Source organism: Apiospora hydei, assembly GCF_038363865.1.
Source record: "Apiospora hydei strain CBS 114990 chromosome Unknown utg000011l_segment0_segment0, whole genome shotgun sequence".
NCBI lineage: Eukaryota > Fungi > Ascomycota > Sordariomycetes > Amphisphaeriales > Apiosporaceae > Apiospora > Apiospora hydei.
Genome location: NW_027117370.1, coordinates 739239 through 765250, shown reverse-complemented (window position 1 = coordinate 765250; position 26012 = coordinate 739239). Strand labels below are relative to the sequence as shown.

The window sequence follows — 26012 nt, the reverse complement described above, 5'->3', positions numbered from 1 at the left end:
GTCTTACATGCTGTTTGGGCCAATCAGCGCCGGGAGCCGGCGACAAAACTCGAAGCCGGCAATATCCCGGCGGGCGAATCAGAAACTGGCCGGTCCCACATTCGCATTCATGGCCAGCTAAATTGCACGGGGGATAGTTGCCCCAAGGATTGGTCATCCGACGATGACCCATCAAGAGATTCTTCACTCCAGGATCCTGCGCCATCCAACATGTAACCAGCCCAAGGCTTCAACCACAAATGTCAGCTAGTGCCGTTGCCGCTGGCCAACCACCGCGAGCATGCGACCGATGCCACGCCATCAAGGAGCGATGCGATTGGCGTCGCAATGATGGAGCTCAATGCGACCGCTGCCTCCGGCTGGGGCATTGCTGCAGGACGGTCCGACAAGAGCGCAGGCCAGGTCGGAGGCCGGGGGTGCGGAACCACAAGCGCGCCGTCGACAGGACCCGACAAGGCCGCTGTGCAGCTGAAGTATCGGTCGTTTCAGGCTTCATCTCGACTTTCGCGGAGGCTGTCTCGATGACCGATCGGCAACTGGTGGAGCGTTTCTTCAACCAGAACCACCTCTTGGACACCTTCTCGGTCGGCTCCAGCTTCAGCCCCGGGGTGCGCCAGCAAGTCATCCCGCGCCTTTTCCTATCCAGAGAGACTTTGCTGGACGGCGTCCTGGTCTGCGCCCTCTCGTGGGCAGACGATGCCGACGCGTCCGCAGTCGGAGGCCGTCTCAGCACCTGTTTCCGCCATGCCTCCTCGGCGCTGGCCACCTTGGCCTCTCTCGAGGTCACCGACCTGCCGACCATGACCGACTGTCTCATCCTCGGGGCCATGCTCTCCACCTTTGCCATGCGGCTAAGGCTGAACGACGTGCTGGCCATCTGCCGCCGGACCTTGGGTCTCGTCGAGCCCATGTACGCCACGCGGGGTAGCAGCAATGACCAGGCAAACCCGATGCATTCCATGCCCGGAGTGTTCTTGAGCTGCATGGTCATGTGGGAGTTGCGCGCCTGCTTGTTCAGTTGTGGGGTGCCGACGCTGCGCTTTCGACCCCGGCGGAGGCGTACGCTGATCGTCATGTTGGCCTTTGCGCCACTCTGCTGCCTCTGCTCTACGATGTTTGCGAGCTCAGTAGCAAAATATCATGTCAAACAGCCACAGAGGCAGATGGTTTACCAAAAGAGCTTGACAGCCTGGAGTGCTCCGTGAGCCATTGGCAGCCCACGATGCCGGATCAGCTCAACAACTCCTTTGGCGGCACGGATGTCATTCATATGCTCTGCCAAGCGCAGGTCATGAGATTGGCGATCCTCTTGGTACTGCATCGCCTGCGGCACCCTTCGGCACTAGTGACGGCGGTGCAGCCCGCTTGCTGGCGACGGCCATCTTGATGCAGCTGAAGATGACGTTCGTCGCCACGCAGCAGCACGTCCGATGCACCGACTTGCCACTACTAGTCGCTTGCCTCGAACTGACGGGCATGGAACGCGCCAAGTGGCTTTTGGATATCGCGGCTTTCGCGGGCTTCTCATCGGAGTATGGAGATCACATTCGCGAGACACTGGTGTCATACTGGGCGGTCCTGGATCGCTCCACCGCCATTTCATGGAGTGATATGGTCCAGGCCGGGGCCCCTTTTTCTTCGCAATCCACTGTGATGGGTGCGCAACAACGACTGAGACTGCAAATGAGCGGCTTCTTGTCACGATGGAGAAATGAAGTGGTCAGATGGCATCGTAGACTCGGCAGATCCAACTGCTTTGAAAACAGAAAGTAAGAGATTATCCCATGTTGCCCAGTTCACAAAAGTCCGCACAAATCCCCAGACGCCAACCAGGGATCCTCAACAAATAACCCAGATGGAACCGCAAAAGCTGACCCAAACTAAAGAAGTTCTTCGTAACTCCGGGCTGGATCTTCTCCAGCTTCATGACCAACTCCTGCCACAACCGGTCCTGCAGCTCCTTCCCCTTGGTCACCGTCTCCGATGGCTGGTCGATCCTGCAGTCGCTCATGTACTGCCCGTGCGTCTCGGCACCCTGCGTCGCGGCGTGGAAGATGGTCCGGCTGCCTTGCTCCGTGGTGCGGGCCAGCACCCCTTCATGACGAAGAACATTACGGCCTGCATCCCCGCGGCCTCGCGCGCGAGACCCGACTCGCACAGGCCGGGGTTGGCCAGGTTGATGGTGACGGGGTAATCGGCGGCGGCGGACTGTTGCGTGCGCTCGGCGATGCTGCGGACGTGGAAGATGGGCAACAGCTTCGAGGCCGGGTACTGCTCGGCCCAGTGCGCCTCGGCGAACGCCTTGTCGTTCAGTGTGGCAAAAGACGCTGCCGCCTCCGGATTTTTGTGCGGCGTGCGCGTGGGGGAGCTGCGTGTGCGCGTGGGCTCCGGAACTGGTCAGCGTCAGCGTGGGGCGGATCCCAAACGTCGCAGCGACCTTCTTCAGCTTGGGCAGCACGAGCGCCGCCAACAGCATGGTCGATACGACGTTGACGGTGATGTGGGTCTCGTTGTCCTCGGCCGTGGACCAGGCCATCTTGGCGAGGCCGGCGTTCTCGATGAAGATGTCGATCCGGTCCAGCTCGGCCGCCACGCGGGCCGCGAACGATTTGACGCTGGCGTAGCTGACCATGTCCAGCTGCCACACCTGGATGTCGGTGTTGGACCGAGTGCTCTCGAGGATGTCCCTCTTGGCCGCTTCGCCGCTCTCGACATTTCGGACGGCGAGGATCAGTCTGGCGGCGCCCAGGCGGGCGAAGTGCCGTGTTGCCTCTTTGCCCAGCCCGGTGTTGCTGCCGGTGATCACGACCGTCTTGCCAGATTGGTCGCCTTCTGGATAAGGCAGCGTTCGGCTTTCGACCAGTTGGCTGTAAAGAAAGCCCATTTTGAATAGAAAGGGGCCGTCGGTCAGGCGAATGTGGAATGTGTCTGGTTTGTGAAAAATGCCAAGGATATAAAGATCGTTCTTGGCGGACAGGGTGCCTTGATACTTGTATGTCGGGAAATCACATTCTTTGTTACCTCAGCGGGCATAGTCGCAATGGAGTTAATCATTAAATCCGGCAGCCGGACAAGTATGCTTGTCCGGCTTATCTGGCCAACCAGCGAGCCGTTTGGCCGACGTGCAACGTGATACAGGTCAGCATACAGACGTCAGCATGTTTTCTTTTTTCTTGCATCCGCTCGATGATCCCATGGACGAACGGCATTCTCATTGATCAAATATCAGGCGCTCTACAATTCCCACAGGACCTTCATTGGCACATGTCTCTGCAGCAGTGCCTTTCGAGGTAGTGGAATTGAACGGCCTCTCAGTCCTCGAGTGCCAATGGCCAAGGAGCGCCGTGGGATGTAAAATGCCAGTCCTCAAAATAGACAAGCCTCTAGGGTCATTGTAAAACAATTCGAAAAGGAAGCCACATGCTCCGAGGCAAGATGTCCCGAGCAAGAGAGAGCCAGGTGCTGTGCGGCACAGAAGGCCTACCTGGCTGCTTGAGGAAGTAGTCCCGTCATCTCCACCAGTAGGCGAAAGCCCTACCACCTATCATGCATGTGCAGGGAGCGGCGATGGTTCCGGGTCATCCATAATTGGCTGAAAAACGGCCATCCCCACGAGAGATACAGAAGTGACTTGGCATCATTCCGCACCTGATCCGCTCCAGTGCAGCAGCTACTTTTGAAAAATTGCTTTTGCTTCCCCGTCCCCCGCTGTCTTCCTCGATTGCTTTCTTCTTGCATATGGCCGGTTGGATGGAACTGCATCAAGCCAAAATGTCGCAATCGCTGCCGCATCGACTTCTGGCGACCAGCCTGTTGGGGGCAGGAGTCCTCGCCGTCTTTCTGCTAGTCCGATGGGTGCTGGGCACGCTCCGGCCCAAGGGATTCCCTCCCGGGCCGCCCATCATCCCCGGCCTCGGCAACCTGCACCAGATGCCCATCCAGAAGCCGTACCTGAAGTTCCACCAGTGGGCGAAACAGCACGGCGACATTGTCGGGCTCAAAGCCGGGACCGGCAACCTGGTCCTCCTCAACACGCCGGCGTGGGTGCACGAGCTGTTCGACAAGCGCGGCGCTATCTGCTCCGACCGCCCAGTCAATCACATCCTCACCAAGCACGTCTTCTCGGGTCCCGAGGAGAAAAGCATCGCCATCCTGCAGTACGATGAGTACTATCGTCGCTGGCGCAAGTCCTTCCAGTTCATCCTCGGCCCCGCCGGCATCAAGAGGCTCCTGCCGCTCCTAGAGTCGGAAGCTGCATCACTTTGTCGTAAGTTTATCGACAGCAGCAGTAGTAGCGACTATGAGCAGAGCCTGCGGCACTGGGCGCTGGCCGTGCCCCTCGTCGCCACCACCGGGGAGCGCTTGAGCGACATGCCGGCCGACTACGCCGACAAGCTCTGCCACTCTCAGGAAGAGCTGCTGTCAGTCCTTCTGCCCGGCGCCGCGCCGCCGGTCGACATCTTCCCCGTCTTGAAACACGTCCCCGAGATCCTGGCCGGATGGAAGGCCAAGGCGCGCCAAGTCCGGAAGCTGCTGTGCGACGACGCCGACAACTACCTCGTCGGCGCCAAGAAGACGTACGCCCAGATAGAAAGGGACCCCGAATCCGTCGGGTTCGACAGCCTGCTCCCCAAGATCATGAAGGAACAGGCGGCCGCGTGGGACAAGGACAAGTTTACCGAGACGGAGCTTGCCTACGTGGGCCAGGCCGCGGTCGGGGCTGCCGTCGACACGACATTGGCCACGTTCAAGAACCTCATGGTGGCCTTTGCTGCTTTCCCGGACAAGCTCGTCAAAGCTCAAGAAGAGTTGGATCGGGTTGCCGGTGACGAACCTCTTAGTGGCGAAAGAATCGGCGAACTGGTATATCTCAAGGCGTGCGTGTCTGAGGTGAGTCAACCACAGCCCAACCACTATTTTGCAGCGCGGTGACGACAGGGATTCGCACGGAACGATGACTGATCAAATCTCTAGGTCCTCCGATGGCGTCCGACCACCCCGCAGGCCTTGCCGCACGTGCTGACCCGGGACGAACACGTCGGAGAATACTTCTTCCCCAAGGGCACAATGTTCATCGCCAACGCCTGGACCATCCACCGCAACGAAGAGGAGTACGAACAGCCCCATGACTTCATCCCAGAGCGCTTCCTGGACAACCCCTTCGGCTTGCGCCCGTCCGTCGCGGCAGCGGACGAGAATCTCGAGAACAGCGGGCGTCGGGCCCTCTACGCGTTCGGGTCCGGCCGCCGCCAGTGCCCCGGCGAGCAGTTCGCCTTCACGTCCGTCCTGCTGGCCGCCGCCAAGGTCGTCTGGGCTTACGACATCCTGGTCCCGCCCGGGGGCCGCTTCGACGTCAGCGTGGAGACCGGTTTCAAGGACGGGACGGTGACGGAGCCGGTCCACCCCGAGGTGGTCTTCCAGGCGAGAAGCGAGAAGAAGCGGGCCGGGGTGTTGGCCGATGCGCAGCGTACACAAGACATCGCCAGAGACTTGCTGGGCTTGGAGTTTTGAAATTCTGGCATGCCTCTTGGCGCGAAAGTATCTTGCTTCCGTGACATGTTGTGCCCAGGCATACATACGCACTATCAACTCTCTATAGAAGACTCTCTGGGAGTGACACTTGATGAATATCTTCAGCCAAGAGATTTTGGATAAGAGGCGTCTTATGGGAAGAGGTCATCGGCATTTACATCAGGAGAAAGTCAAGACATGGATTGTCACGTGTCATGGGCAGTGGAAGTTCTGGGATGCATTTTCAAGTTTCTTTCTATTCTGGAGCTATTGGTCTCATCACCAAGCCCACTCTACTTACCGGGCATAACTTACGCTTTGGGGGAAACAAATAAACAAGAGCGTGTGTCCAAAAGACGCCACTTCGCAAAAACAACAAGCTTCGCTCTAGACACCACTTACCTCAGGGGGTTCGGGCTGGAGACTACTACTTGGCAAAACAGAACAGGCTAATTGGGTAGACTTACCTCATTGGCGACGCGGGAGAGAGAAGGAGGGAGAACCCCTTACTCCTCAATGGGGTAGGTGTTGGCGTCAACGGGGTAGATTTCTCCACCCGTTGCGAACCACACCGCAGCCTGGATGATGTGCCGGTAGATCGCACAGTGCTCTGCAGTCCGGGGCGCATACAGGATGACCAGGTACTCGGGCACAGGTCGGCGGTTGTCCTCCATGTAGTGGTGAGACCATTTCCAGAAAGGCGTCGCAATGGCGAGGGGTGGCGCTCGCCCCAGCCGCCCTCGATGACCGTGCGGACGTCCTCGGGGTGGAGGACGACGTGCATGGATCCGTCGAGGCGGTGGGGGTGCGCGATCTCCCCGCCAAACTCCCAGTCACCGTTCCTGTCGTCGCGGCCGAGGGGCTGGCCTTCGGGAACCACCTTGCGCAGAGCCTGCAGGTGTCCCTCGAGGAAGGAAGTGTTGATGTTGAGGTGCTGGGGGTGGGCCCGGGCCTCCTCGGCCAGCATGTTGCTGAGGCGGAAAAAGGTCGAGGGCGAGGCCTTCTGGTCAGACTGGCGCTGCGGCGCTACGCCCTTAACGGTAGGACGGGGGCCGGTGCGCTCGGGCAGGTTGAAGAGGCGGCCGCGGTAGGGGTCCATGAAGGGCGGGACGCGCGGGGGCTGTAGGACGTCGAGGCGGGCCATGTACTTGAGGCGCAGAGTGCGCAACCAGCCACGGACGGTGGACGGGGTGCCGCCGCGGCCGAGGTCGAGGTAGGCATTGTAGCCGTCGTCGAACAGGCGGACGAGCCAGTACAGGACCCAGAGGCAGAGGAAGGGGAGGAGGAAGCGCGTGAAGAGACGGGACTGGAGGAATACCTTGTCGATGATATGATATATCATCGAGAACAGGCGGGAGATGCCGTCCAGTGTCAGACCGTTGTACCAGATGCTCATCGCATACCCCCAGAGAAGGTCGAGGAAGGCCCGGGTGGAATGGAAACCATTCCCGGCAGCATGGGCGGTATGGGTGAAGAGTTTGCCGGCATTGTCGGACAATGCCTCGGGCACCCAAGGCGCCTGCGTCGGAGCCATCGGTGTGGCAGTCACAGTCACAGTCGTCGGGACTGCAGTCATCGTTACAGTCGTAGGAGACGCTGTAACTGTCGATAGAAGAAGGGTCGTCATGGTGCTGGTAGGAGCAGTGGAACTCGACGAGCTGATTTTCGATCCAAAATAGGATACAGGGCTTCCACGAGGGGCGATGCTCTGGTAACACTCAAGAACTCCAACAACTTTAGACGGGAAAGCCATTGTTCGATTGCAGTTTGGCGTGGTCGGGTTGAGAAGCTGGAGCTGCTGAGCTTGGAGGAGTTGGGAGTTGGGAGGTAGTGGTGATGGTGAGATGGACGATGAAGTAGAGCCGGGCCATCTGATCCTATATATAGTCGTATGCTGTCGATGGCTTTTGGAAAACATTTCGACCGTGGCCGATGACAATGGCAGTCTTTCTCAACTATCCCATTGTTGCAGAACAAGTCGATCGCGTCGTGACAATAAAGTTGAGTGGGAATGACACTGAACATCATCCACGACCAAAGATTGTTTTCTTGCTAACCAGCATACGTTGTTGAGTAACGAAGCAGGCTTTGTTTCTTGCTCGCCTAACAATAGTCGTTGTTGGATGGCATAATACCAAAAGTCCCAGCATCGGCTTGACAAAGGACCAGAGGGATATGACCGTGGCCTACTTCGTCTATCTGTAGAGACAAGACGCGTGTATTGGCGCGGAGGCCCTCCAACTCTCGATGTGCCGCCGCGGACGCTGCCAGATCGGGATTATGACATTGACGATGATCCGGATCTCGCCTCAGGCACGGGTCCAGGTCGGCGTTCAGCATGAACCGCGCCTTGGCCAACTCGTCTTTGGTTTCTTTGAAGTCCCATCCCACGTCGACGCCGAGTGCACCGCTGCCGCACGTACTCCGCCAGCCGAACGTCCTGCTCAAGTGTGGCGCGCCGCTCCTCCATGACCGCCTCCCTTCGTGCGCACCACCTTGTCCAGCGCGTGCCACGCATGCTGTCTAGTACCGTCTTGTCCATCTCGGCACGCGTGCCGCTCAGCAACGTCTTGGTATGCGGGACATCGCCACTGCGGCCCATTCCTCCTCTCTTCAATTCGCTGCGATGCGGGTCGGCTGGTGCTTCAAAAGTGGCGGGTGTTGGCCAGGAAGGATCGGTGCCGTTCGGGCGACGAAAGAAGAACACCCGTTGGCGGTGGCATTTGGCGGGTGGGTTGGAGTGCGTGGTTGTTCGAAGTTGGACTGCGTCGGATTGATCGGAGAGTGTAGTCGACTGCATGCAGTCTCGTGCAATTGCGAAGCTGACGTGTGATGGACGCGATGCCCTCGCTCGACTGAGGCGGATTGCCTTGGACACTGGTGGAAGGGGAGCAGAGTTTGTGTCGCAGTCGCGACCGGGATCGCTGACAAGCAAATCGGCAGTGCTTCTTCGGCAGCGCTGGGCGGGCCAATTGGATCGGGCTGCTAGATTGTCGGCGTCGCGGCGGGCGAGGGCAGGGCAGGGCGTGGGTTGAGAGATGCCGGTGGGGAATGCTGCAATGAAGGCATGCGACTACGCTAGGACTGATGAAATGATGGGTGTGGCAGCTACAGATGGCAGGCCGGCATTGCTGTGTCATCCGTTTGATCCTGGGCGGCGTGCGATGGCTACCATCTTGATGGTGCCCTCCTGTCTGATGATGGTGTCGGTGGTGTTGCTTCGAGCAGTTGTTGCTGCAGTGGAAATTCTCGAGTTGCGCGTTGAAGGTCGGCTCGATCGACTGGGGCGCTTTGTTGGTGGACCAGTGGGGAGTTGGGTCGGAGCTCGCAGTCTTCAATACGAATAGACAACTACATATCATGTACGTACACAGTCAACCCTCCAAAGAAGCCGAAGAGACAGGCGGAAAAAAACCAACCTACAGCAATTCAATCACGGTTATTAAGATTGCGAGGTTATGTAGGCAGTTTATTTCTATGACTGCAAGAGAGAGGTAGGTAGGCAGAATTTGGCTGTCGATCATTTGCGCCGCGCTCTCGGTTCAGTAGGGCTTATCGTCTTGTGCAGGGACCGACGGAGCTGGCGCTATGACGTCGCCACGGCTGGGATCTCTTCAGGCACACGAGACAGTCGCAGTCAACCGTGGCAGTGAATCACTGGGAGTACATGGGGAGTGACAGTGGTGCATGATATAGTGAGAACAGTTCTTCTCGGATGTGGGCAAATGCTTGCTTCCGTTGGGATTGACTGTTAGGTATGCATTAAGAATTACTTTGCCACACAACGCTCCGAGGTTGTCCACCAGTAAGTACCTACTGGACATTGCCCCGAGACACACTGCCATGACCCGTGCCTCATACTTCCCACCACTTCAGTATGTGCGTGCCCTTCCATTTAGATCGTGAAGATGGAGAAGGTGTTCTTTCCACCACCTTCAGAGAGAAAAGAAGAAGTCAGCAACTGGGCAACAACAGGGGCAGGAGGCAACGTACATTTGTCGCTGCCGAAGCCGGGGCACGGCGTGTCGCACAGCGCCTCGTCGACAAAGTCGTTCTGGTCCGGCAGCTTGCCGCAGTGGCACACCTCGCCCGAGATGGCCATGGCCGTCGTCGAGCCGCATGCCCGCTTCTTGCAGCCGTCGGCGCATTGGCCCCAGGACATGAACTGGCTCGTGAAGCTCATCGACGATACCGCCTTCGAGGAGCACCCGACAAAGGTCTCGGCCTGCGCGACGGCGCACGCGGCGGCGAGGAGGAGGGCGGCGGAGAGTTGCATCTTGAAAGTCGGATCGAGGTAGCGAACGTGTGAGTGAACGAGTGGATGGATAGTCGAGAGTGGCAGGACTGAGTTGGTACAGCAGCGTGTCGAGAGAAACGCGAGAATCTTGTCGTGATCGCAGCTCCTATTAGTACGAAGCACTTGACCCGACTGGAACCTTAGACCAACAGCCAAGCGCCGGCTCAGGGGCCGTCGTCTCTCTCGTCCCTAGCCCCACTCCGAACTGCCGCTTTAGTATAGATTCCACCTCGTATTGGTTGGGGAGCGAGATGACAGGTCAGGTACGGAGATCACCCCGGCGAGCCGAGATGGAGCCTGGCCATAACCGATCCAATGAAACCCGCGCCGTCGCTGCTGCCTGGAACGACCCCCGCGGACAGGAGCGACAGCCCGAGCAGAGTGGCAACTGTCAGCTCAGAAAAGGTTGAGAAAAGTCACTGACAAGGCCCAGTCTGCCAGCTCTCCCGTCATATCCGCTTCAGGGGGCGGCACAGCCTACCGGCCCACCAGCTGACCGCCTCACCGGGTCTTCCGGCACGCTAGCCAGCTCGGTCGGTTGCGCTGATTGCTGTTCCTGACTTGGCGGGCGGGAACTCTCCCGATCGAACCCACCCATGATCTGATCATGATCCCAGATGCTTACTACACTGAGTCTATCGGCTGGCATGCTGATCAGCGACACCCCAACAGCCGCAGATGCAGCAAGATACCTATATGCCACTCTATGAGAATGCCAGAATGTGCACCCGCCTAGACGTCATCGGTCACACTTGTAGCTTTCGCAGCTGTCGCAATCACTCTAGCCAAGCCTTGGCCTAGACAGCCACTGACCCAGGGGCAGATGAGTTCACCGTTCTCCGAATCCTTCGGAGCCCACTCCTCCTGCGCGCTGGGGGTATCAGTTCCACCAGTCAGTAACCAAACGTTTGCCCAGCTCTCTGCTTTGATAGCATCGCCCGTATGCCACGTGGGAGACAGGTAGGCCGACCCAAGGTTGAGGTGTGTCGGGCTCGCAATCTCCGTAGGCAAACTTCGCCTCCTCGTTCTAGAACGAGTGGCTCCACGACGCTGTGGCCTGTTCATTCCGCGAAGAAGCCTGACTCGCATGTCGGGATGCAGCGACCACGTCCTCGAGCTACTTTGACTTCTTGTGACATTGACAGTCATGCTGTTCTTCAAATGGTCAATACGAAGATGGCTTCCGGGCACTGTCTCCGATGATGGGCGTACATAACCCGATGCTCGTCGCGAGATGGTACTCAGGAACTCGTGAAGCTGATTGAATGCATATTGCTACTGATGCCGGATAAGGCTGACTTCAAGATTGATTTACACCTACCCTCGTGAACCCGGCTTCGCCAACGTTCCTGATAGAATTGCCGACCTGATCATGACAACGCCATCCAAGGCAGAGCTACACAAGTGAATCCACCACATTCCGCACAGCAGTCCGGCGCGGCAGTCTATGGCTTTTTTGCGTCGGACAGTCAAGACAACACCAGCGATGCGCGACCTCGGCGTTAACCTTGACCTGATCCAGAGCGGCTCGACGTTTTGATTGTCGGATTGCGCATGATCTGCTACCAGTGGGATGTCAGGACTCGTCACACGCACGATGATCGGAGCAAAGCCCTAGTTAGCAAATGCTTGCTCGCGCACAACATCACTCGCGTTGCGAGACATAGATAGATCAAGAAGAAGAAAAAAACAGCAGAGCACGAGACAATCGTAGCGAGCTCAGTGGATCGCGAAATAGAAATCTCCCAAAAATGTCGGTTGAGCGAAAAGGTAAACGAGGCAAAAGAACAGCTCGTGCCCTGGATCGAACAGGGGTTGCCAGAATATTGATGGTTAATCAGAATCTGGAGTGATAGCCACTACACTACACAAGCTTGTGGTCCTAGTTGGATGACAGAGCTGTGGCTTATCGGCTCTCATATCACTGGCGCACAGATCACCAACATCGTCGCCCACCGCGTGCGTCACTTGAGTCGGCGTCTTGAGCCCCGTTTTGTCTTTGCGGCAGCCAACTAGCTTGGGATGCTCACTCGACTCGGGGGAGTTTGATGCGCTCACTCTCCTTGATCCTGTCGGACACCCAGCCCGCTAGGCCGTAGCCAGGCGTCTGCGACCTGAGATGTCTACAGATCTAGCGCCGGAGGCCCTGCAATCTTTTGTTCAATGTTGGTCGACAGACATGGAGATCCAAGCCGCAAGTCTTGCTCAGGTTGGGCAACCTCGAAATCCAGCGGAGCGCATGTTCCGGATGCTAGCGTGGGCCATGCTCCTTCTCGAGGCTATTGGCGCACCGTTGTTGGTTGTAGTTGGTTGATGTTAAAGGAATTGAAGAACGCAGTTTTGCATGCGACTGCGCGGATACCATGTAAGTTGGTTGATTGCCATTTTCTACTGCGCTTTGAGGGGTTGAGCTAGATGTTCGTCATGATTACAGCGACTATCGCCAGTAGCTCTGCCGCTTTCGTCGCCTCAGGCGGGCCGTAGAGGGAGGGTTGATCAGCTGCGTGCAAGGTTCCAAGCTTCAACTTACCATTTCGTGTCTCACAATGGGAATTCGGGCCTGTAGGTTTATGTAAATAAGTGATTGCCAGGTGCAAGAGTCTCTTGAGACTACATGTTAAGAGCGGCGGCTCAGGATCTCGAGTTCTTCGCGCGAAGTTCTTGCCCAGCAATGCCTTGGACTTCCCATCGAGTCCACTTTTGATCAACCTGGGACATCCTGGGCCAGACTCTGGTTCCATGCCTACTTCCTCATCAGGCAGGTCGCGACTGGAGATGGCGCTCTGATTGGACGGGCATTGGCAGATCGTTTTGCAAGACATGGCGGATTGACTGCCGATCTTGTCTTGCACCGTGTAATCAAGACTTCATTGTCCCTGGATAAGTATCGCATCATGTTCCTTGGATTGCAGCTGCAACTAGCAGGGCGCCTGGAGCAGCAGCTTTGCTAATGTCTGCTTCGGCTCGTTGGGATCAAGTGTCTCGTAGCACTCGAGATTGAATTGCTGCTTGTTCGCAAGGACGCCTCATGGATGGCTGATTGCAGCGTGATGCAGACTGGCCAAGTCAATTGAAACGAAGTCCTCGGTGCCATCCTCAAATATATCTGCCTTGGGTATTGGCTTGAGAGGAGGTGACTTGAGCATCTGCAACCGTTATCAATTCCTGTCAATTCCTGAGGCGTCCCGATCTCCCCCACAGGCAGACAGAACTGACAGACTCAGTTGGCGGGGCACTAAAAAGACCCCCGCGAAATGCGACGGGACCCCGCCAACAGCTCCAACCCGCAACCACTGCCCCGCGACGACCTTCTGTTAATCAACCACTTCAGTCCCAGCCTGCCTCGAGCTGGAGCACTTCCACTTGACAATCAACATCCCATCTTTCTCCAGCCTTCACCACCATCATTTCCTCCATCGCGCGACTTCTTCCACACCCTTCGTCGCATCTTGCCACGGCAGCTTCTTCTCTCCTCGTGCGATCAATCAATCATCCGGCCTTGCGCCAGCCGATCTCACGCAACCATGTTCTTCATTCGATCGTCTATCCCCGACAACGACGACGGCTGGCTGGTTCTGGACCGTGGTTTTGGTGCTTCCGCTCCTGTTGCAACATCCCCAGTTCCGTCCAAGCCGCTTGCGACTCCCACTCCCATCATGCAGCGAAAGACCGCCCACAAGAAGGCTTCGTTGAAGAAGCCGCAGAAGCCGCAGAAGCAACTGAGCCGACTCCAGATCGTCTAGTACTCGATCCGCCACTGGCTTCTCTTCTTCGCCAACCTCCTTCTCTTCCTCGGCTTCGAGATCCTCTTCTACACCCTGGTCGCCTGCCACAAGCCCTTTGTCTGTACCCGCGCCGTCATCCGTAAGGTCACTGCTGGCCTCGCCCACATCGGCGCCACCTGCAACATGCTTCCGGCCCGCGCTGGTGCCGCAGTTGCCCAGATTGTGTCCCTGGTCTCGCCCCAGCGAATCATCAACATGGTGAGTAGTCGCCGCTTGCCATTGTTTCTCTGCCCCGACCATGTGGCTGGTCTTTGTCTAACTTGCTTTGTCATGCAATACAGTCTCGGCCATCTTGGTTCCGCTCCCTTTGCGACGTCGTCGCCCGATCCCGAACTCGAGCATCGACTCTCCTCGCCCAATTGTCCGACCTGCTTCGAGCGCCCGATTTCCTCCGAGCAGTGGCCTACACCGGCCTGGCCGTTGTCCTCGCCGTCGCCCTTCTCGTCGGCCATGCGCTGAGCAATGTCGTCCTCACTGTCCCGCAGCCCCCCGCCTGCGCCGGCCCCCTACAAGCAGCTTTCGGTGGACATCTCAGCCGACTACAAGACTGAGGATCTGAGTGAGTCCCACGATATGATCGTCGCGCCCACGCAATCCGTCCACTATCTGGAGGGAGCTGCAGCCGCCGTCGCCGCCAGTGTCAACACTACCGCGACTGATGGCGCCAACATGCCCATCCAAGTACCCTTGCGCCTAGATCTGGGCCAGGTTCTTGACGGCAACCAGGTCAGCTTCCATGTCAGCATCAAGTGCCAGGCTGGACCTCTTGCACTCAGTCGCCGCGAGCACCATTACCTGCGAACTGGCCTCGGCTGGAACAGCTTGAGCTGGCGACCTCCTGTGCTCGATCCCGTCGACGACAGCCGTGAATCACCAGCCAAGCCCGTAGCCCGTCAAGACGGTCGCGATCATTTCTGGTGGATCTTGAGATATTGAACTTGGACCATCTCAGTTCGTTGAGTCTGTCATTGGAAGCATTGGCGATTGTCATTCTGGAAGCTGTTGCGCAGGGAATCCAGGTATGGAGAATCTTCAGGTGGGGGTTTCAAGAGATCACTTCTGATGCATGGTCTGGAAAGCGCCGACCGTGGGCAGATCACACGAGATTACGGAGTCATTGGAGTTTCTCTTTGCCCAAGTACGGAGGAGGCTATGCGAGGTTTTCTGCAGACAATTGATCGAGACGTGAGAGCACATCCACCACAGATCATGTGGGGAGGGATTTGTCGGCTGACAAGATGGAAAGTAGATACGCGAATTCAACTGGACTTGAACCTGACATACCGCTCGCAGGTGCACCCGTATTGTTGCACTCATGCTTATGCCCTTAGCCAAGTAACCCAGTAAGATTAGAGATCACTGGTGGCCTAGCTCGCGGCTGCAAATGCTTGCTGCTGCTAGGGGTCCAGACGTAAGGGGTGAATTGATGCCTGACAGCACCACGCCAGAGGTTCATTTCAATTGGTTCCAGTTTTGCCGTAGGAAAGCAATATATCCAAACATGCATTTCCGTCATGGCACACAGTATCTGCTTGCGATAGAGCCACGGCGCATGCGGAACCTTGTGATAAGCCATCCTTACATATATCTACCATGCTATAATATGATGATGATTGGCTCGTCTTGCTGTGCGGGGTCGTAATGAGACGCATCAGGCTGGCGCTTATCTGCAACGTCTGACCGAAGCGCAGGACGTCTGGAAAGCAGCATGATATCTACTGCATTGATGCCGTAGCTTCGGTTCACGGCGAAACCGCGGCCGTCTCGAACTGCGCCGTCGTCGCATACGCCATCACAATGAACGGATCGAAAACTCTCCCCCAGCGACCCGCAACCCGTCGCGACTTCGAGATCGCAATCGTATGTGCTCTCGTCCACGAAGCCGATGCCGTCGAAACTCTCTTCGACCACCATTGGGAGGATGACGGCCCGCCCTACGACAAGGCCACCGGCGACCCTAACTCTTACTCGACCGGCGCCATCGGGCGACATAACGTAGTCCTGGTCCATATGCCGGGCGTGGGCAAGATAAACGCGGCAACGGTTTCGGCCGATTGCCGAACAAGCTTCCCCAATATCCGGCTCGCCTTGGTCGTGGGCGTTTGCGGAGTTTTCCCCATCAGTCGGGAAGGGCAAGAGATCATTCTCGGGGATGTTATTATAAGCGACGGTGTTGTTCAGTACGATCTCGGGCGGCGTTTGCCTGGACGCTTCGCGCGCAAAGACACTCTTATCGATTCACTCGGCCGGCCCAATCCTGAGATGCGCAGCCTACTAGCGAAGCTGAAAACCCTCCACAGCCGAAAGATACTTCAGGACAAGTCGTATCGCTATTTAGCCGCCATCCAGCAGCGACAGCCCAAGCTCTCCGCGCACTACCCAGGGGCTGGCCATGATAAGCTGTTCGATGCAGCGTATCAACACGTTACAGACGGGGAACTATGCGATGAGTGCGGCTGTAGCGGACAACTGTTGCGGCGGAGTCGCCTGAATGGGGACAGTGAACCGCAACCTGTTGTGCACTTTGGCCATATCGCGTCAGGCGACAGCGTGATCAAGTCTGGCGAGGATCGCGACATCATTGCTCATCGGGACATGGTAATAGCTTTCGAAATGGAGAGCGCCGGCGTTTGGGACATCTTCCCGTGTGTGGTGATCAAAGGGGCCTGCGACTACGCGGATAGCCATAAGACGAAGACATGGCAGCACTACGCCGCGGCCACGGCGGCAGCGTGCATGAAGGCCCTCTTGGACTCGTGGGTTCCCGCGCAACTATCGGTTCCAGGTGTGTAACGTTCGTGGATTGGAATTCCTGCAAGGCCTCGGAGTATTCGCTAACTCGAATAGAACCCCAAGCTGTCCCGAAGAATAATGTCGAGCTTTCGTGTAGGTTGGCAACAAATATCTGGCGCTTGCGTGGCTGGTGTGTACTAAATTCTATGTAAATCCATACAGCACGCGTCATCATGCTTCCTTTTCGTCGCAACTTGAAGTTCACTGGGCGGGAGGCAATCTTGGAAGAGCTCGAGCAGAGATTGTTCGTGCTGCACGACTGTCGCACACTTGCCATCACTGGGCTTGGTGGCGTGGGCAAGACCCAGGTCGCCCTTCAGTTTGCGTACTGGGTCAAGGATCACCAGCCAGACTACTCTGTCTTTTGGGTCCCGGCATACAGCGAAGAAGTTTTTGAACAGGCTTATCTCGAGATTGCCACAGACTTGAGGATCTCGATCAAGGCCGACGACAAGAACCCCAAGTCTGCAGTGCGCAACTACCTGAGCTCGCCCGCGGCGGGCAAGTGGGTGCTGATTGTCGATAATGCAGATGATGCGGAGATGGTGCTCACATCGTCTCGGAGACTTCGGAGATACTTTCCAGAGAGCGAGTCAGGCTTGACCATCTTGACTACGCGATCCCCGGACGTGGCTGTAGCCGTGGCGGAAGGCAACGAGGTTCATCTACAAGGAATGGCCGTACAAGATGCCACCAACCTGCTTAGGAATTCCCTCAGCCGCAAAAGCCTCCTGCACGATGCCCAGATGACAGCTATGCTTCTAGGCGAACTGACATGCCTGCCATTGGCCATCACGCAGGCTGCTGCCTATCTGAACCGAAATCGCCATGTATCTCTGCGGGGATACCTGGAGCTTTTGCGTGGCACGAAGCAAGATATAACAACCCTTCTGACCAGCGAGTTTGAGGATACGACACGGTACCGGGGATCCCACAATGCGGTGGCTACAACGTGGATCGTGTCGTTTAATCAACTACAGGAAATCGATCCCGAGGCCGCCAGCCTACTGTCCTTTATTTCCTGTATCGAGCCGAAGGATATCCCCAGGTCAATCCTGCCCCCGTCGCAGTCCAACGAGATACTGGAGCATACGATCGGGACGCTGTGCGGGTACTCTTTCCTGGTGCACCAGGAGACGAGCGGCATGTTCGACATGCACAGACTGGTACACATAGCAACGAATGTCTGGCTGAGCAAGCAGGGGCGTACCGTCGTGGCCGCCATCGCGGCGATCCGACGCCTCGGGGAGCTGTTTTCGCAATGGCGTACCAGAGATCGCCGGGTGTGGCGAACATACTACCCGCATGCATTCAGGCTGCTGGATAGGAGCGAAGAGTATGCTTTGGACGAGCGATACGATCTGTGCTTCAAAGTCGGGAGGTCCCTTTACCTCGACAGACGCTTTGAAAATGCAGTGCTGTACTTCGAAACGGTGTCGAGATGGAGAGCCCGTCATCTCCACAACGCAGACGAAAAACGGCTCAAAGCCGATCACTGTCTCGGGACCGCATATCTTGAGATGTACCGAATCCCAGAGGCAATCCAAATACTCGAGCGTGTGGTCGACATATCGAGACGAACGCTGGACGAGACGAACAAAAACCGGCTAGCATCAGAACATGAGCTGGCAAGAGCATATTTCGCCGGACGAATCCAAGAAGCCATCAAAATACTCGAGCACACGGTGTCAGTGGAGAGGAGGATTCTTCCAGATTGGGATGGCGATCTGCTTGCATCGCAACATGAGCTTGCACGGGCATACCTAGAAGATGAGAGAACCCAAGCAGCCATCAAAATGCTCAAGCACGTCGCGCGAGTGAAGCAAAGAACGCTCGAGGAAACAAACAGGGATCGATTGGCAACAGACTATTGGCTGGCAACGGCATATCTCAAGGACAGCCAAGTCCGAAAGGCCATTGACCTCTTCGAATACGTTTTGCGACGGTGTCGGACTTCGCTGGACGAGGAAGACCCGGACTTGTTAGCATCCGAACGCCAGCTTGCGAGGGCGTACCTCAGGGACAGACAGGCTTCTAAAGCCGTCGACCTCCTTAGGCATGTGGTCGCGGTAGAAAGCCAAAGTCTTGATACACATCACCCCGACCGGCAGGCATCGCTGGTTCTACTGGGAGACGCATACCAGAGACTGGCGGAGGGGCAGGGGACGGGCAATTATGAGCCACGGTGAGGCACCAACGCCAGATGGAGTTCAATCAGTCTTCATTTGTCTCAAGGTCACCCCAAGACGGCTTTGTGGTGGTGAGGTAGGAATAGACTCCACGCAGGACCGGCACGTGGCATCCCAATCGCTGCAGACTAGCTGAGCCATGCATTGCAGAATACAAGAATCCACTGAATTACTGACTTGTCCAAGGGGAGATGCTCAGAACTGAATCCACGAGCTCGTGGCCCACCCTCATCGATAACCTAGATACCATTGATGAAAGCTGGAGCGTCTACAGACTAGTGTGGCGTGAAAACGTAGACCGGGGCATCATCCCGGGGCGTCATCCCGAGGTTCTGGAGAGCGAGAATAAGGCAATAGACTTCCTTACATGCTCGGATCGCAGTGATTCGACCCATGTTCACCGGCTTTTTCCAACCCCTGACCTGATGATTGTCTCAGTATGCGAAAGATCTTGAGCGCCACGGACCCACTGATACCAAAACTCACAAATCACTGTCGTGCTCATTGCAGCTTTTCATTCTTGATTCTAGACGACTGTGGTAAGTTCCACGATGAGTCAGTTGTCACGTGCGTATCTCTGCCGATTTATTGCATCTTCCTGCAAAATAAGGTTGAATGCCTTCTTTCTTCTCGCCAACCTCCTACAATATTATTCAGGTAAGTCAGCCTTCTGACCGTGGAGTGTTCTACATACCTCTAATCACTTCGAGGCAGATCTGTTCATCGTAGCTTGTATAAAAACAATGGCGCCGCACCGAAAGCCGGAGACATCGGCGTCTGCACGGCAGCCCGAGCCAGGCGAAAGCAGCTCTCAGCAGCTTCAGCGACAGCAACAAGGCCAACACGAACAACGATACGAATCACGGGAGGCCAATAGCAACTCTGACAGCCGGAGAATGCGTACAGAAGAGAATGCTAGCCGTGCCATGGGATACGTAAACGCTTGGCCTCCGCAGTATCCGTACTACGAAGGACTGCCGCCGCCGCCGCCAGCGGGGCCGCCAGGGGCTGGGTACATGAATTATCAGGGGTATGAGGACCTAGCAAGAGTTGCGTTGCGTTGTGCTAGACCGCCGCCTCCCGACCATCATTATGGGGGAGACACGAGCCCATCGGTCAACATATGGCGCCACAGTTCTCAGGCTTCCTGGGTAACAATGCTGACCCAGGGACCCTAGGACTGCCTGCTCGGCCATATCCACCATATGATCATGTGAGTAAGTGGCCGTCTCCTATCTGTGCCGCGCCCCTGGAAGTTTCCTCTTCCTTCTTCCGACGTGAGAGACTAATCGGTTTCGTCAGGGTGGACATAGCCAGCTCTCTCCGCCGTATGAGCCAAGCTTCGCTCAAGTACACGAGTCGAAGCGGCGCCGACGACGGCCCGAGGAGATTGACCGCATCTACACATGCGGGTGGAAAGACTGCACCAAGGGGTACGGCACCCTGAACCACCTCAACGCCCACGTCACCATGCAATCGCACGGAGAGAAGCGGAAGCCAGAAGGTAAGTGTCATCGGTCGGCCATACCTGCCTGGTACCTAACCCGGGCGGGGCTCCGTTCATATTAATAGACCATCACGATGAGACTAACCACAGCGCAGAGTTCAAAGAGATACGGAGACAATGGAAGGCACGCAAGAAAGAAAAAGAGCAACAGGAACGACAGAGAATAACCGATGCTGAGAAGGCGGAACGTCCGCCTGGGCAATAGTAGCATGACTGCAGATAGCCCCTTTTTTGAGATACACCCCACGCGGTAGACCCTAATGAGAAATGTCACATGACAAAATCAACGCCCTAGTCGCTAGGAGCAGTCAATAGCCATCGACATTGCGGACACTGTATCCGCGCAGATGGGCAACCCTCCATCGACTAGTCCTCGCTTGCCTCTCCATCCGCGACGTGAAGCAGTAGTAGCAACTAGCCTGTTGCCATCAGTTGGTTTTGTGATCTCGTAGTGCTCGGATACATCGTGTGCAATGGTCCCATCACGAAACTGGAAGTTGGCTAGCAAAAACAGCCCCATGTAGACTGGCATTGCCGTACCAGTTGCACGGCTGTCGTTTGGGTCAGGGATTGGTGCCATTTGCTGACCCAGCGCCAACTGCTCGCGGGCCTTTTCCTTAGTGGTGCCTCTTGTCGGCCGAGCGAAGTCGATCCAACGAGAAGTCCACGTCCGTGTTTGCCCCGGCTTTGGTAGCACGGCTGGATGGTTGCCTGATTCCGCGAAACTAACTCTCTCAGCGGACTGCAGTCCAGCTAGCTGGTTTGGTGTATGGGAGTATAACGGGAGACTCGCGCGCTGTGGCGACACTCGTGGTTGCGGTACCTTGTCTGGAAGAGCAGTAATGGATTACGCGAAGGAGGATCACAGGGATCACGCCAGAAGCACGTACCACCAAGGCAACCTCGGTCAACATGGCACAACTCGATCGATATCAAGCATAGTTCATGATGCCAAGACCCTGCGAGCAATCCATCCAATTTCTCAGTCAACCTAAGTTCTTCAGTTGAGCACACACGAGCCCAGCATGCGAGTCAGTCAGGTCTTCGTGTCGGTAACCATTCTCTTAGTCCACGCCACGATGGAAGCTGTCCCTACAAAGTGATGCTGTACGAGAAAGAGAATTGCAGCGGCAAGCCAGGTCGGAACTGCTGGGACTTGGCGGAGGGAGGCGGCCGCAGGCAAGGCAAGATGTACAAGTCGGGGAAAATCGACAACAACCTTAGGAATTAAAAACGCCAAATAACCTTTTTGTTCCCCATCTGTACATCAACTCCAGTAGCACAGGTTGCCCAAGCCCTGCAGGCTGTATCCTCTTCTTCATTGGAGATGGAGCGCAGACATCCCTTCTCCCGTAGCGACATACCTCGTCGTACTGCTGGTGGCGTTCTGTTGAACACATCTTGTGAAAGTATCAACAAGTCACCGGTGTTCATTGGCCTTCTCTGTACTACCCATCCAAGGACCTGGCGCAAGCAGACAGCACACTCGCCGATTCCAACGTACACCGGCACAGCCCACAAAATGGTACGACGAACCGAACACAAATGCTGCGCCTACCACGTTACACATGCACACGTTGAACCCACCAGCCATATTAAATAGACCAGTCTCACTCCCCCTGGTTACGCAAATCAGCCGGGTATGCCGATTTTCTTAGGTACATAAGCTAATGAGAGGCAAACGCGTTCTTGGTCGAACTCATCACATGGATCACCAACACAGCTATAATAGAGTCAGCACCGACCCCCAAAACGAGTCAAACCACACGTACTAGCACCTCGCACGTATCGTACAGTTTTCCAAACGAGTCCTCAATCTCACGATGCCCCTTTGCAAAACCTGCGTAAACATTGATTTGGTGACACTCTCACACTCTCCCCTTGACCTGCATATTATGCCTCTTGAAGACCCCCAATAGGTCATGGCCTTTGGTCGACACAGCTCGTTCAAGACGTCCGGGAAACGAAAGGTGTCTTCTTGTATCACGATACACTTGAAGATCTGATGGCAAGCGCTCAGCTTTGTGAGTTCTGCCGACTTGTCACGAGTGCCGTGGAGAAAGTACTGGCAAATATGAAAAGGGCTGAAGAAGTCGATTCCCAGTACGACTTCCAGTACTTCACGGGTCTCCTCCAGCTCTGGATATGTGGAACGAGGTGGCCTAATAAAGTCCAAATCCTTGGCATCCAAAAAGCGTGCAACGGTCCGGCTTTCTCCCAGAAATATGACATCATTTGGGAACACGCATACTTGTTATGTGGCGTGATATTCTGCGTTGATGAAAGTAAGAAACCATCACTTACGGTCCCTATTACCTCCCTCCTTCCGCTTCATTCTTTTCCAGTCCGATTCGACAAGGGCTTCGCTGAAAGGAACACCAGATAGCCCATTTAGGCATATAATCAAGGGCCGGACGCACCCAGTATCCCCAAAAGACCCGTTGGTACTCCGCAAAATCAGCCAGTGGCTCGAAGAGACCACGGGGCAGAGTCGATGTGTCCCATCTTCCGATAAGCTACCCAGTCGGCTCTTGCACATCAAAGACGAGGGTGCCAGATTATCCGTCATTGCAACGAGCAACCAGACGGTAAACTATGTCGCCCTCAGCCATTGCTGGGGCTCAGTCCAACGGATGACTCTCACCAAAGATAGCTTTGATCTGCTCAAGGAGGGTGTTGAGACGTCATCCCTACCCCAGTCGTTCCAGGATGCCATTTGGCTTACCCATCGGCTCGGTATCCAGTATCTATGGATCGATAGTCTCTGTATCTTGCAGGATTCTTTGCAAGACTGGGTACACGAATCAGCCAGAATGCGAGACGTTTATGAGAACGCATGGGTCACGATAGCAGCCAGCAAGGCAAGTTGCAGTGTAGAAGGATTCCTGGGAAACCAAGAACGTCACGAGCACGTCTCTATTCCTTATCAAAGAGGAATCCTCTCCGGGGAGGTTGTGGCATCAAATATTCCCATCGATTATGTTGGTCGAAACTGCACTAATTTAACCCAACGCGTCTATCTCGATGAGGAGCCCTTGACTACCCGAGGCTGGGCCCTGCAGGAACGTTTCATTTCCAGGCGCACTCTTCATTTCAGTCAATCACAGGTCATGTTCGAACATGATGGCTTAGTCTTTACCCAAGACAATTGCGATCCTGTTCCAATCGATTCTTATAACCCGATGCGGAGCACTACCCGCCACGATTGGTATTCGGTTGTCCAACAGTTCTCAGCTCGTGATTTGACTAAAGAGAGCGACAAGCTGCCAGCGTTGGGAGGACTCGCTGCTTACTTTGCTGTGAGACTTCTCAATGGGAAGGACTCGGAGTATCTGGCTGGTCTATGGCGGGAGGACATGGTATCAGGCTTTTGCTGGACGCTCTGCACGCTCTATGTGCAAACCCCCTTGGGGGCGCGCCCAAAGTCCTACCATGCTCCATCCTGGTCATGGGCCGCCATCGACTGCAAAATAGAACATTGGGGCAATGGAATCTCAGGTCACGAGTTGGCTATTGTTGAAGACGCACGCACAAATCTCGTCTCGCTTGAAAGCCCATTTGGAGAGGTCCAAGGGGGTGGGTACATCTTCGAGCGATACTACTACGGCCATGGGCCAAGGACGAAAACGATATAAGCAACCAATTCCAATTCTCCTACGGCAACATCAACTGGTACATATGTCCTATATGGGATGCAGAACCTTACTATCGGCCAGCAAGGGGTGAGACTACAGATGTAGCCAAAGGCGAGACAGATCTTCGATTCATTCCAATGGGCTACGATTATGTAGAGGTAGGACAACCTGAAACTATCGTTAGGGTATTCTACCTCGTAGTCAAGCAGGTCAAGCATGAGGTAGCTCAACATCCTGATCTGAAGGGGTTTCAACGGGTTGGTGCCGGTTTTGCCGGACCAGTGCCACCTAGTGGGGATGATGATCTTGAGAGATTAGTGACAGGTAAATGGATGAAGATGAAACATACAGATCAGTTGGAGGGCATAATTCTGATCTAGATGTGGTTGAGACGGTTAAAGTTGAATTGAGTTGAAGATTTCCTAACTTTCGATACTCCGAGTTTAGTGAGCTGGTGCCTTGGTACATTTACCCAGAATGCTAAGAGGCAATACGAGCAGATATTATACATGCGTATACGTTGCTCCTCGCTCACCTAAATAATTCACTCTATCCTCTTTAAGAACCATGTTCTGGAAGCTGCGACACCCCAGGTCTAGCATACTTAATCACGTAAGACACGCCGCGGGGACCAGTATTCCACCGGTAATATCCGACATGCCAGGAATGTGAGCGCTCCTATCGAGCGCGTCGGACGATGAGCTCGCGTAGCTACTTAGCTTGGAGTCGTGTCGTTCCAGAGAAGGTCCTTCTGTGGCAATGAAAACTAAGACATGAACACGACAACTGGAAAACAATACCGGTTCTTGAAGACTTGAATATTATGATTTGATATTAGATTACTAGTTAGGTTCACATAGCATTCGTGTACATAGTCATCATTTCCGTAAGATTTCCCCTCCTCTTATCTTGCTCTCGCACTCGTGCACTGGTCCTCTACAGGCGCTTCAGGTCGAAGTCGGGGGTGCCGATGTACTTCTGGACGATGGAGGTCTTCTCGTCCTGCATCTTGAGGTTGGAGTTGACGAGCAGGTAGGCGCCGGTGGTGTTGCTGTGGGGGCTGACGCCGGTGGAGATGGAGAAGATGATGCCGGAGCCGAAGCGGAGCATGTCCCAGGTGCGGCCCGAGTTCTCGCACTTGCCGTCGCGCACCTCGGGCAGGGTGCCGTCGGGGTTGCCCAGGACGTCGGCGGAGCAGTGGGCGCCGGGGGCCGTCTCCATGGTGCCGGGGGCGTAGACGTCGAAGGAGTAGCTGTTGTTGTTGGTTAGTGCATTGGCCTTTTGTGAACTGACTTGAGACACAGAGGATGGCAAGAACTTACTGGCACATGACGCTGTGGGGAGTGCAATCGGCCGCGAAGCTGGACACGCGGAAGTCGGTGAATTCGTCGCGCTTGACCGCGGCACCGGAGACGGCGGCGGCAGCAGCGAGGGCAGTGGCGAAGAACTTCATGTTGACGGTTTTTGGATAGACTGTTTGGTGATTGGACTGAAGTCTGGAGGTAGAGTTGATGAGCTGATGGGTGAGTGAGTGAGTAGAGAGCTGATCTTTGCTTTCATGAGGGCGCTCCCCGGGCGCCTTATATACCTACTTCGTACCTGTCGCTTGCTACTTGCTACTTACTTTTCTGTGATGACCACATGACAACAGCCCTCGGCATGTCGAGCCGCTGTGTTTTCTGGTGAGAATGCCACCATGGTGGGGTCAATGACGGCGTGGAAGCGGAGACGGGTGTTGGCAAATCTCGTATTCAATGGCCCGATGGAACGTCTTGGCCTCACGTGATGGGGAAAAACGTCGCTCAATGGCGCTGGCCTATCCCGTGTATGCAGGGAACGGACGAGAGGGCAGGCATACCATACCGGCAGAGCATCGGTCGTGCATGCATGGGCAGACACGAACCGTCCATTTGCTGGGTCTTTGTTTGTTCATACCTGACGGGAATGGCTCTCCGGCAGTGGGCAAAAGTGAACTGATTGAGCTTTGCCCTGCCCTGTCCCCTGTCCAAGCCCCTGCCCCTGCCCCTGTTCAACAGCTGGCGGGGCTGGATCCGTGCCTGGCTAATCGCACGAATAGGATCACATGTATTCTTGGACAGATGGAGCAACCCCATACTGCTATTGATAGTCGAGATCGTTTCCAGATCATGCGATAACGTTCTCTCCTTGTGGACCGAATAAATCGTGGCGGGATAATGCCGCGGAGAACGAACTTCACCTCCCTACTTTTACCCGCCATGGCGGATACTGCGGCAACTTTGTATGTATGCTGCGTGGCATGGCCCATGCACTAGG

At 55.8% G+C, this 26012-nt stretch overlaps 14 protein-coding genes across 14 annotated transcripts; 8 read left to right on the top strand and 6 right to left on the bottom strand.

Annotated features, from left to right (window-relative positions):
* Nucleotides 1-239: 239 nt before the first annotated feature.
* On the top strand, nt 240-1773 carry PG997_015443 (uncharacterized protein; the record flags this gene model as incomplete). The annotated part of the gene is made up of 3 exons (XM_066819757.1): nt 240-968; nt 1019-1127; nt 1289-1773. 3 exons carry the CDS (start codon nt 240-242, stop codon nt 1771-1773), a joined length of 1323 nt encoding a protein of 440 aa, XP_066660642.1.
* Nucleotides 1774-1777: 4 nt separating this feature from the next.
* On the bottom strand, nt 1778-2884 carry PG997_015442 (uncharacterized protein; the record flags this gene model as incomplete). Its single annotated transcript, XM_066819756.1, has 1 exon — nt 1778-2884. The coding sequence occupies one exon, from the start codon at nt 2882-2884 to the stop codon at nt 1778-1780; it is 1107 nt and encodes a 368-aa protein (XP_066660641.1).
* Nucleotides 2885-3771: 887 nt separating this feature from the next.
* Nucleotides 3772-5511, top strand: PG997_015441 (uncharacterized protein; the record flags this gene model as incomplete). Its single annotated transcript, XM_066819755.1, has 2 exons — nt 3772-4890; nt 4975-5511. 2 exons carry the CDS (start codon nt 3772-3774, stop codon nt 5509-5511), a joined length of 1656 nt encoding a protein of 551 aa, XP_066660640.1.
* A 463-nt stretch (nt 5512-5974) lies between these two features.
* On the bottom strand, nt 5975-7045 carry PG997_015440 (uncharacterized protein; the record flags this gene model as incomplete). Its single annotated transcript, XM_066819754.1, has 1 exon — nt 5975-7045. One exon carries the CDS (start codon nt 7043-7045, stop codon nt 5975-5977), a length of 1071 nt encoding a protein of 356 aa, XP_066660639.1.
* Nucleotides 7046-9406: 2361 nt separating this feature from the next.
* Nucleotides 9407-9787, bottom strand: PG997_015439 (uncharacterized protein; the record flags this gene model as incomplete). Its single annotated transcript, XM_066819753.1, has 1 exon — nt 9407-9787. The coding sequence occupies one exon, from the start codon at nt 9785-9787 to the stop codon at nt 9407-9409; it is 381 nt and encodes a 126-aa protein (XP_066660638.1).
* A 753-nt stretch (nt 9788-10540) lies between these two features.
* PG997_015438 (uncharacterized protein) lies at nt 10541-10897 on the bottom strand (the record flags this gene model as incomplete). Its single annotated transcript, XM_066819752.1, has 1 exon — nt 10541-10897. One exon carries the CDS (start codon nt 10895-10897, stop codon nt 10541-10543), a length of 357 nt encoding a protein of 118 aa, XP_066660637.1.
* Nucleotides 10898-13332: 2435 nt separating this feature from the next.
* On the top strand, nt 13333-13551 carry PG997_015437 (uncharacterized protein; the record flags this gene model as incomplete). Its single annotated transcript, XM_066819751.1, has 1 exon — nt 13333-13551. The coding sequence occupies one exon, from the start codon at nt 13333-13335 to the stop codon at nt 13549-13551; it is 219 nt and encodes a 72-aa protein (XP_066660636.1).
* A 165-nt stretch (nt 13552-13716) lies between these two features.
* On the top strand, nt 13717-14144 carry PG997_015436 (uncharacterized protein; the record flags this gene model as incomplete). Its single annotated transcript, XM_066819750.1, has 2 exons — nt 13717-13791; nt 13875-14144. The coding sequence occupies 2 exons, from the start codon at nt 13717-13719 to the stop codon at nt 14142-14144; spliced, it is 345 nt and encodes a 114-aa protein (XP_066660635.1).
* Nucleotides 14145-14166: 22 nt separating this feature from the next.
* PG997_015435 (uncharacterized protein) lies at nt 14167-14529 on the top strand (the record flags this gene model as incomplete). Its single annotated transcript, XM_066819749.1, has 1 exon — nt 14167-14529. One exon carries the CDS (start codon nt 14167-14169, stop codon nt 14527-14529), a length of 363 nt encoding a protein of 120 aa, XP_066660634.1.
* An 861-nt stretch (nt 14530-15390) lies between these two features.
* Nucleotides 15391-18575, top strand: PG997_015434 (uncharacterized protein; the record flags this gene model as incomplete). The annotated part of the gene is made up of 3 exons (XM_066819748.1): nt 15391-16378; nt 16441-16479; nt 16549-18575. 3 exons carry the CDS (start codon nt 15391-15393, stop codon nt 18573-18575), a joined length of 3054 nt encoding a protein of 1017 aa, XP_066660633.1.
* Nucleotides 18576-19318: 743 nt separating this feature from the next.
* PG997_015433 (uncharacterized protein) lies at nt 19319-20287 on the top strand (the record flags this gene model as incomplete). Its single annotated transcript, XM_066819747.1, has 4 exons — nt 19319-19510; nt 19645-19788; nt 19878-20079; nt 20178-20287. The coding sequence occupies 4 exons, from the start codon at nt 19319-19321 to the stop codon at nt 20285-20287; spliced, it is 648 nt and encodes a 215-aa protein (XP_066660632.1).
* A 93-nt stretch (nt 20288-20380) lies between these two features.
* Nucleotides 20381-20996, bottom strand: PG997_015432 (uncharacterized protein; the record flags this gene model as incomplete). The annotated part of the gene is made up of 2 exons (XM_066819746.1): nt 20381-20905; nt 20973-20996. The coding sequence occupies 2 exons, from the start codon at nt 20994-20996 to the stop codon at nt 20381-20383; spliced, it is 549 nt and encodes a 182-aa protein (XP_066660631.1).
* A 1160-nt stretch (nt 20997-22156) lies between these two features.
* PG997_015431 (heterokaryon incompatibility protein-domain-containing protein) lies at nt 22157-24097 on the top strand (the record flags this gene model as incomplete). The annotated part of the gene is made up of 3 exons (XM_066819745.1): nt 22157-22367; nt 22465-23658; nt 23781-24097. The coding sequence occupies 3 exons, from the start codon at nt 22157-22159 to the stop codon at nt 24095-24097; spliced, it is 1722 nt and encodes a 573-aa protein (XP_066660630.1).
* Nucleotides 24098-24653: 556 nt separating this feature from the next.
* PG997_015430 (uncharacterized protein) lies at nt 24654-25170 on the bottom strand (the record flags this gene model as incomplete). The annotated part of the gene is made up of 2 exons (XM_066819744.1): nt 24654-24969; nt 25040-25170. 2 exons carry the CDS (start codon nt 25168-25170, stop codon nt 24654-24656), a joined length of 447 nt encoding a protein of 148 aa, XP_066660629.1.
* Nucleotides 25171-26012: the final 842 nt, after the last annotated feature.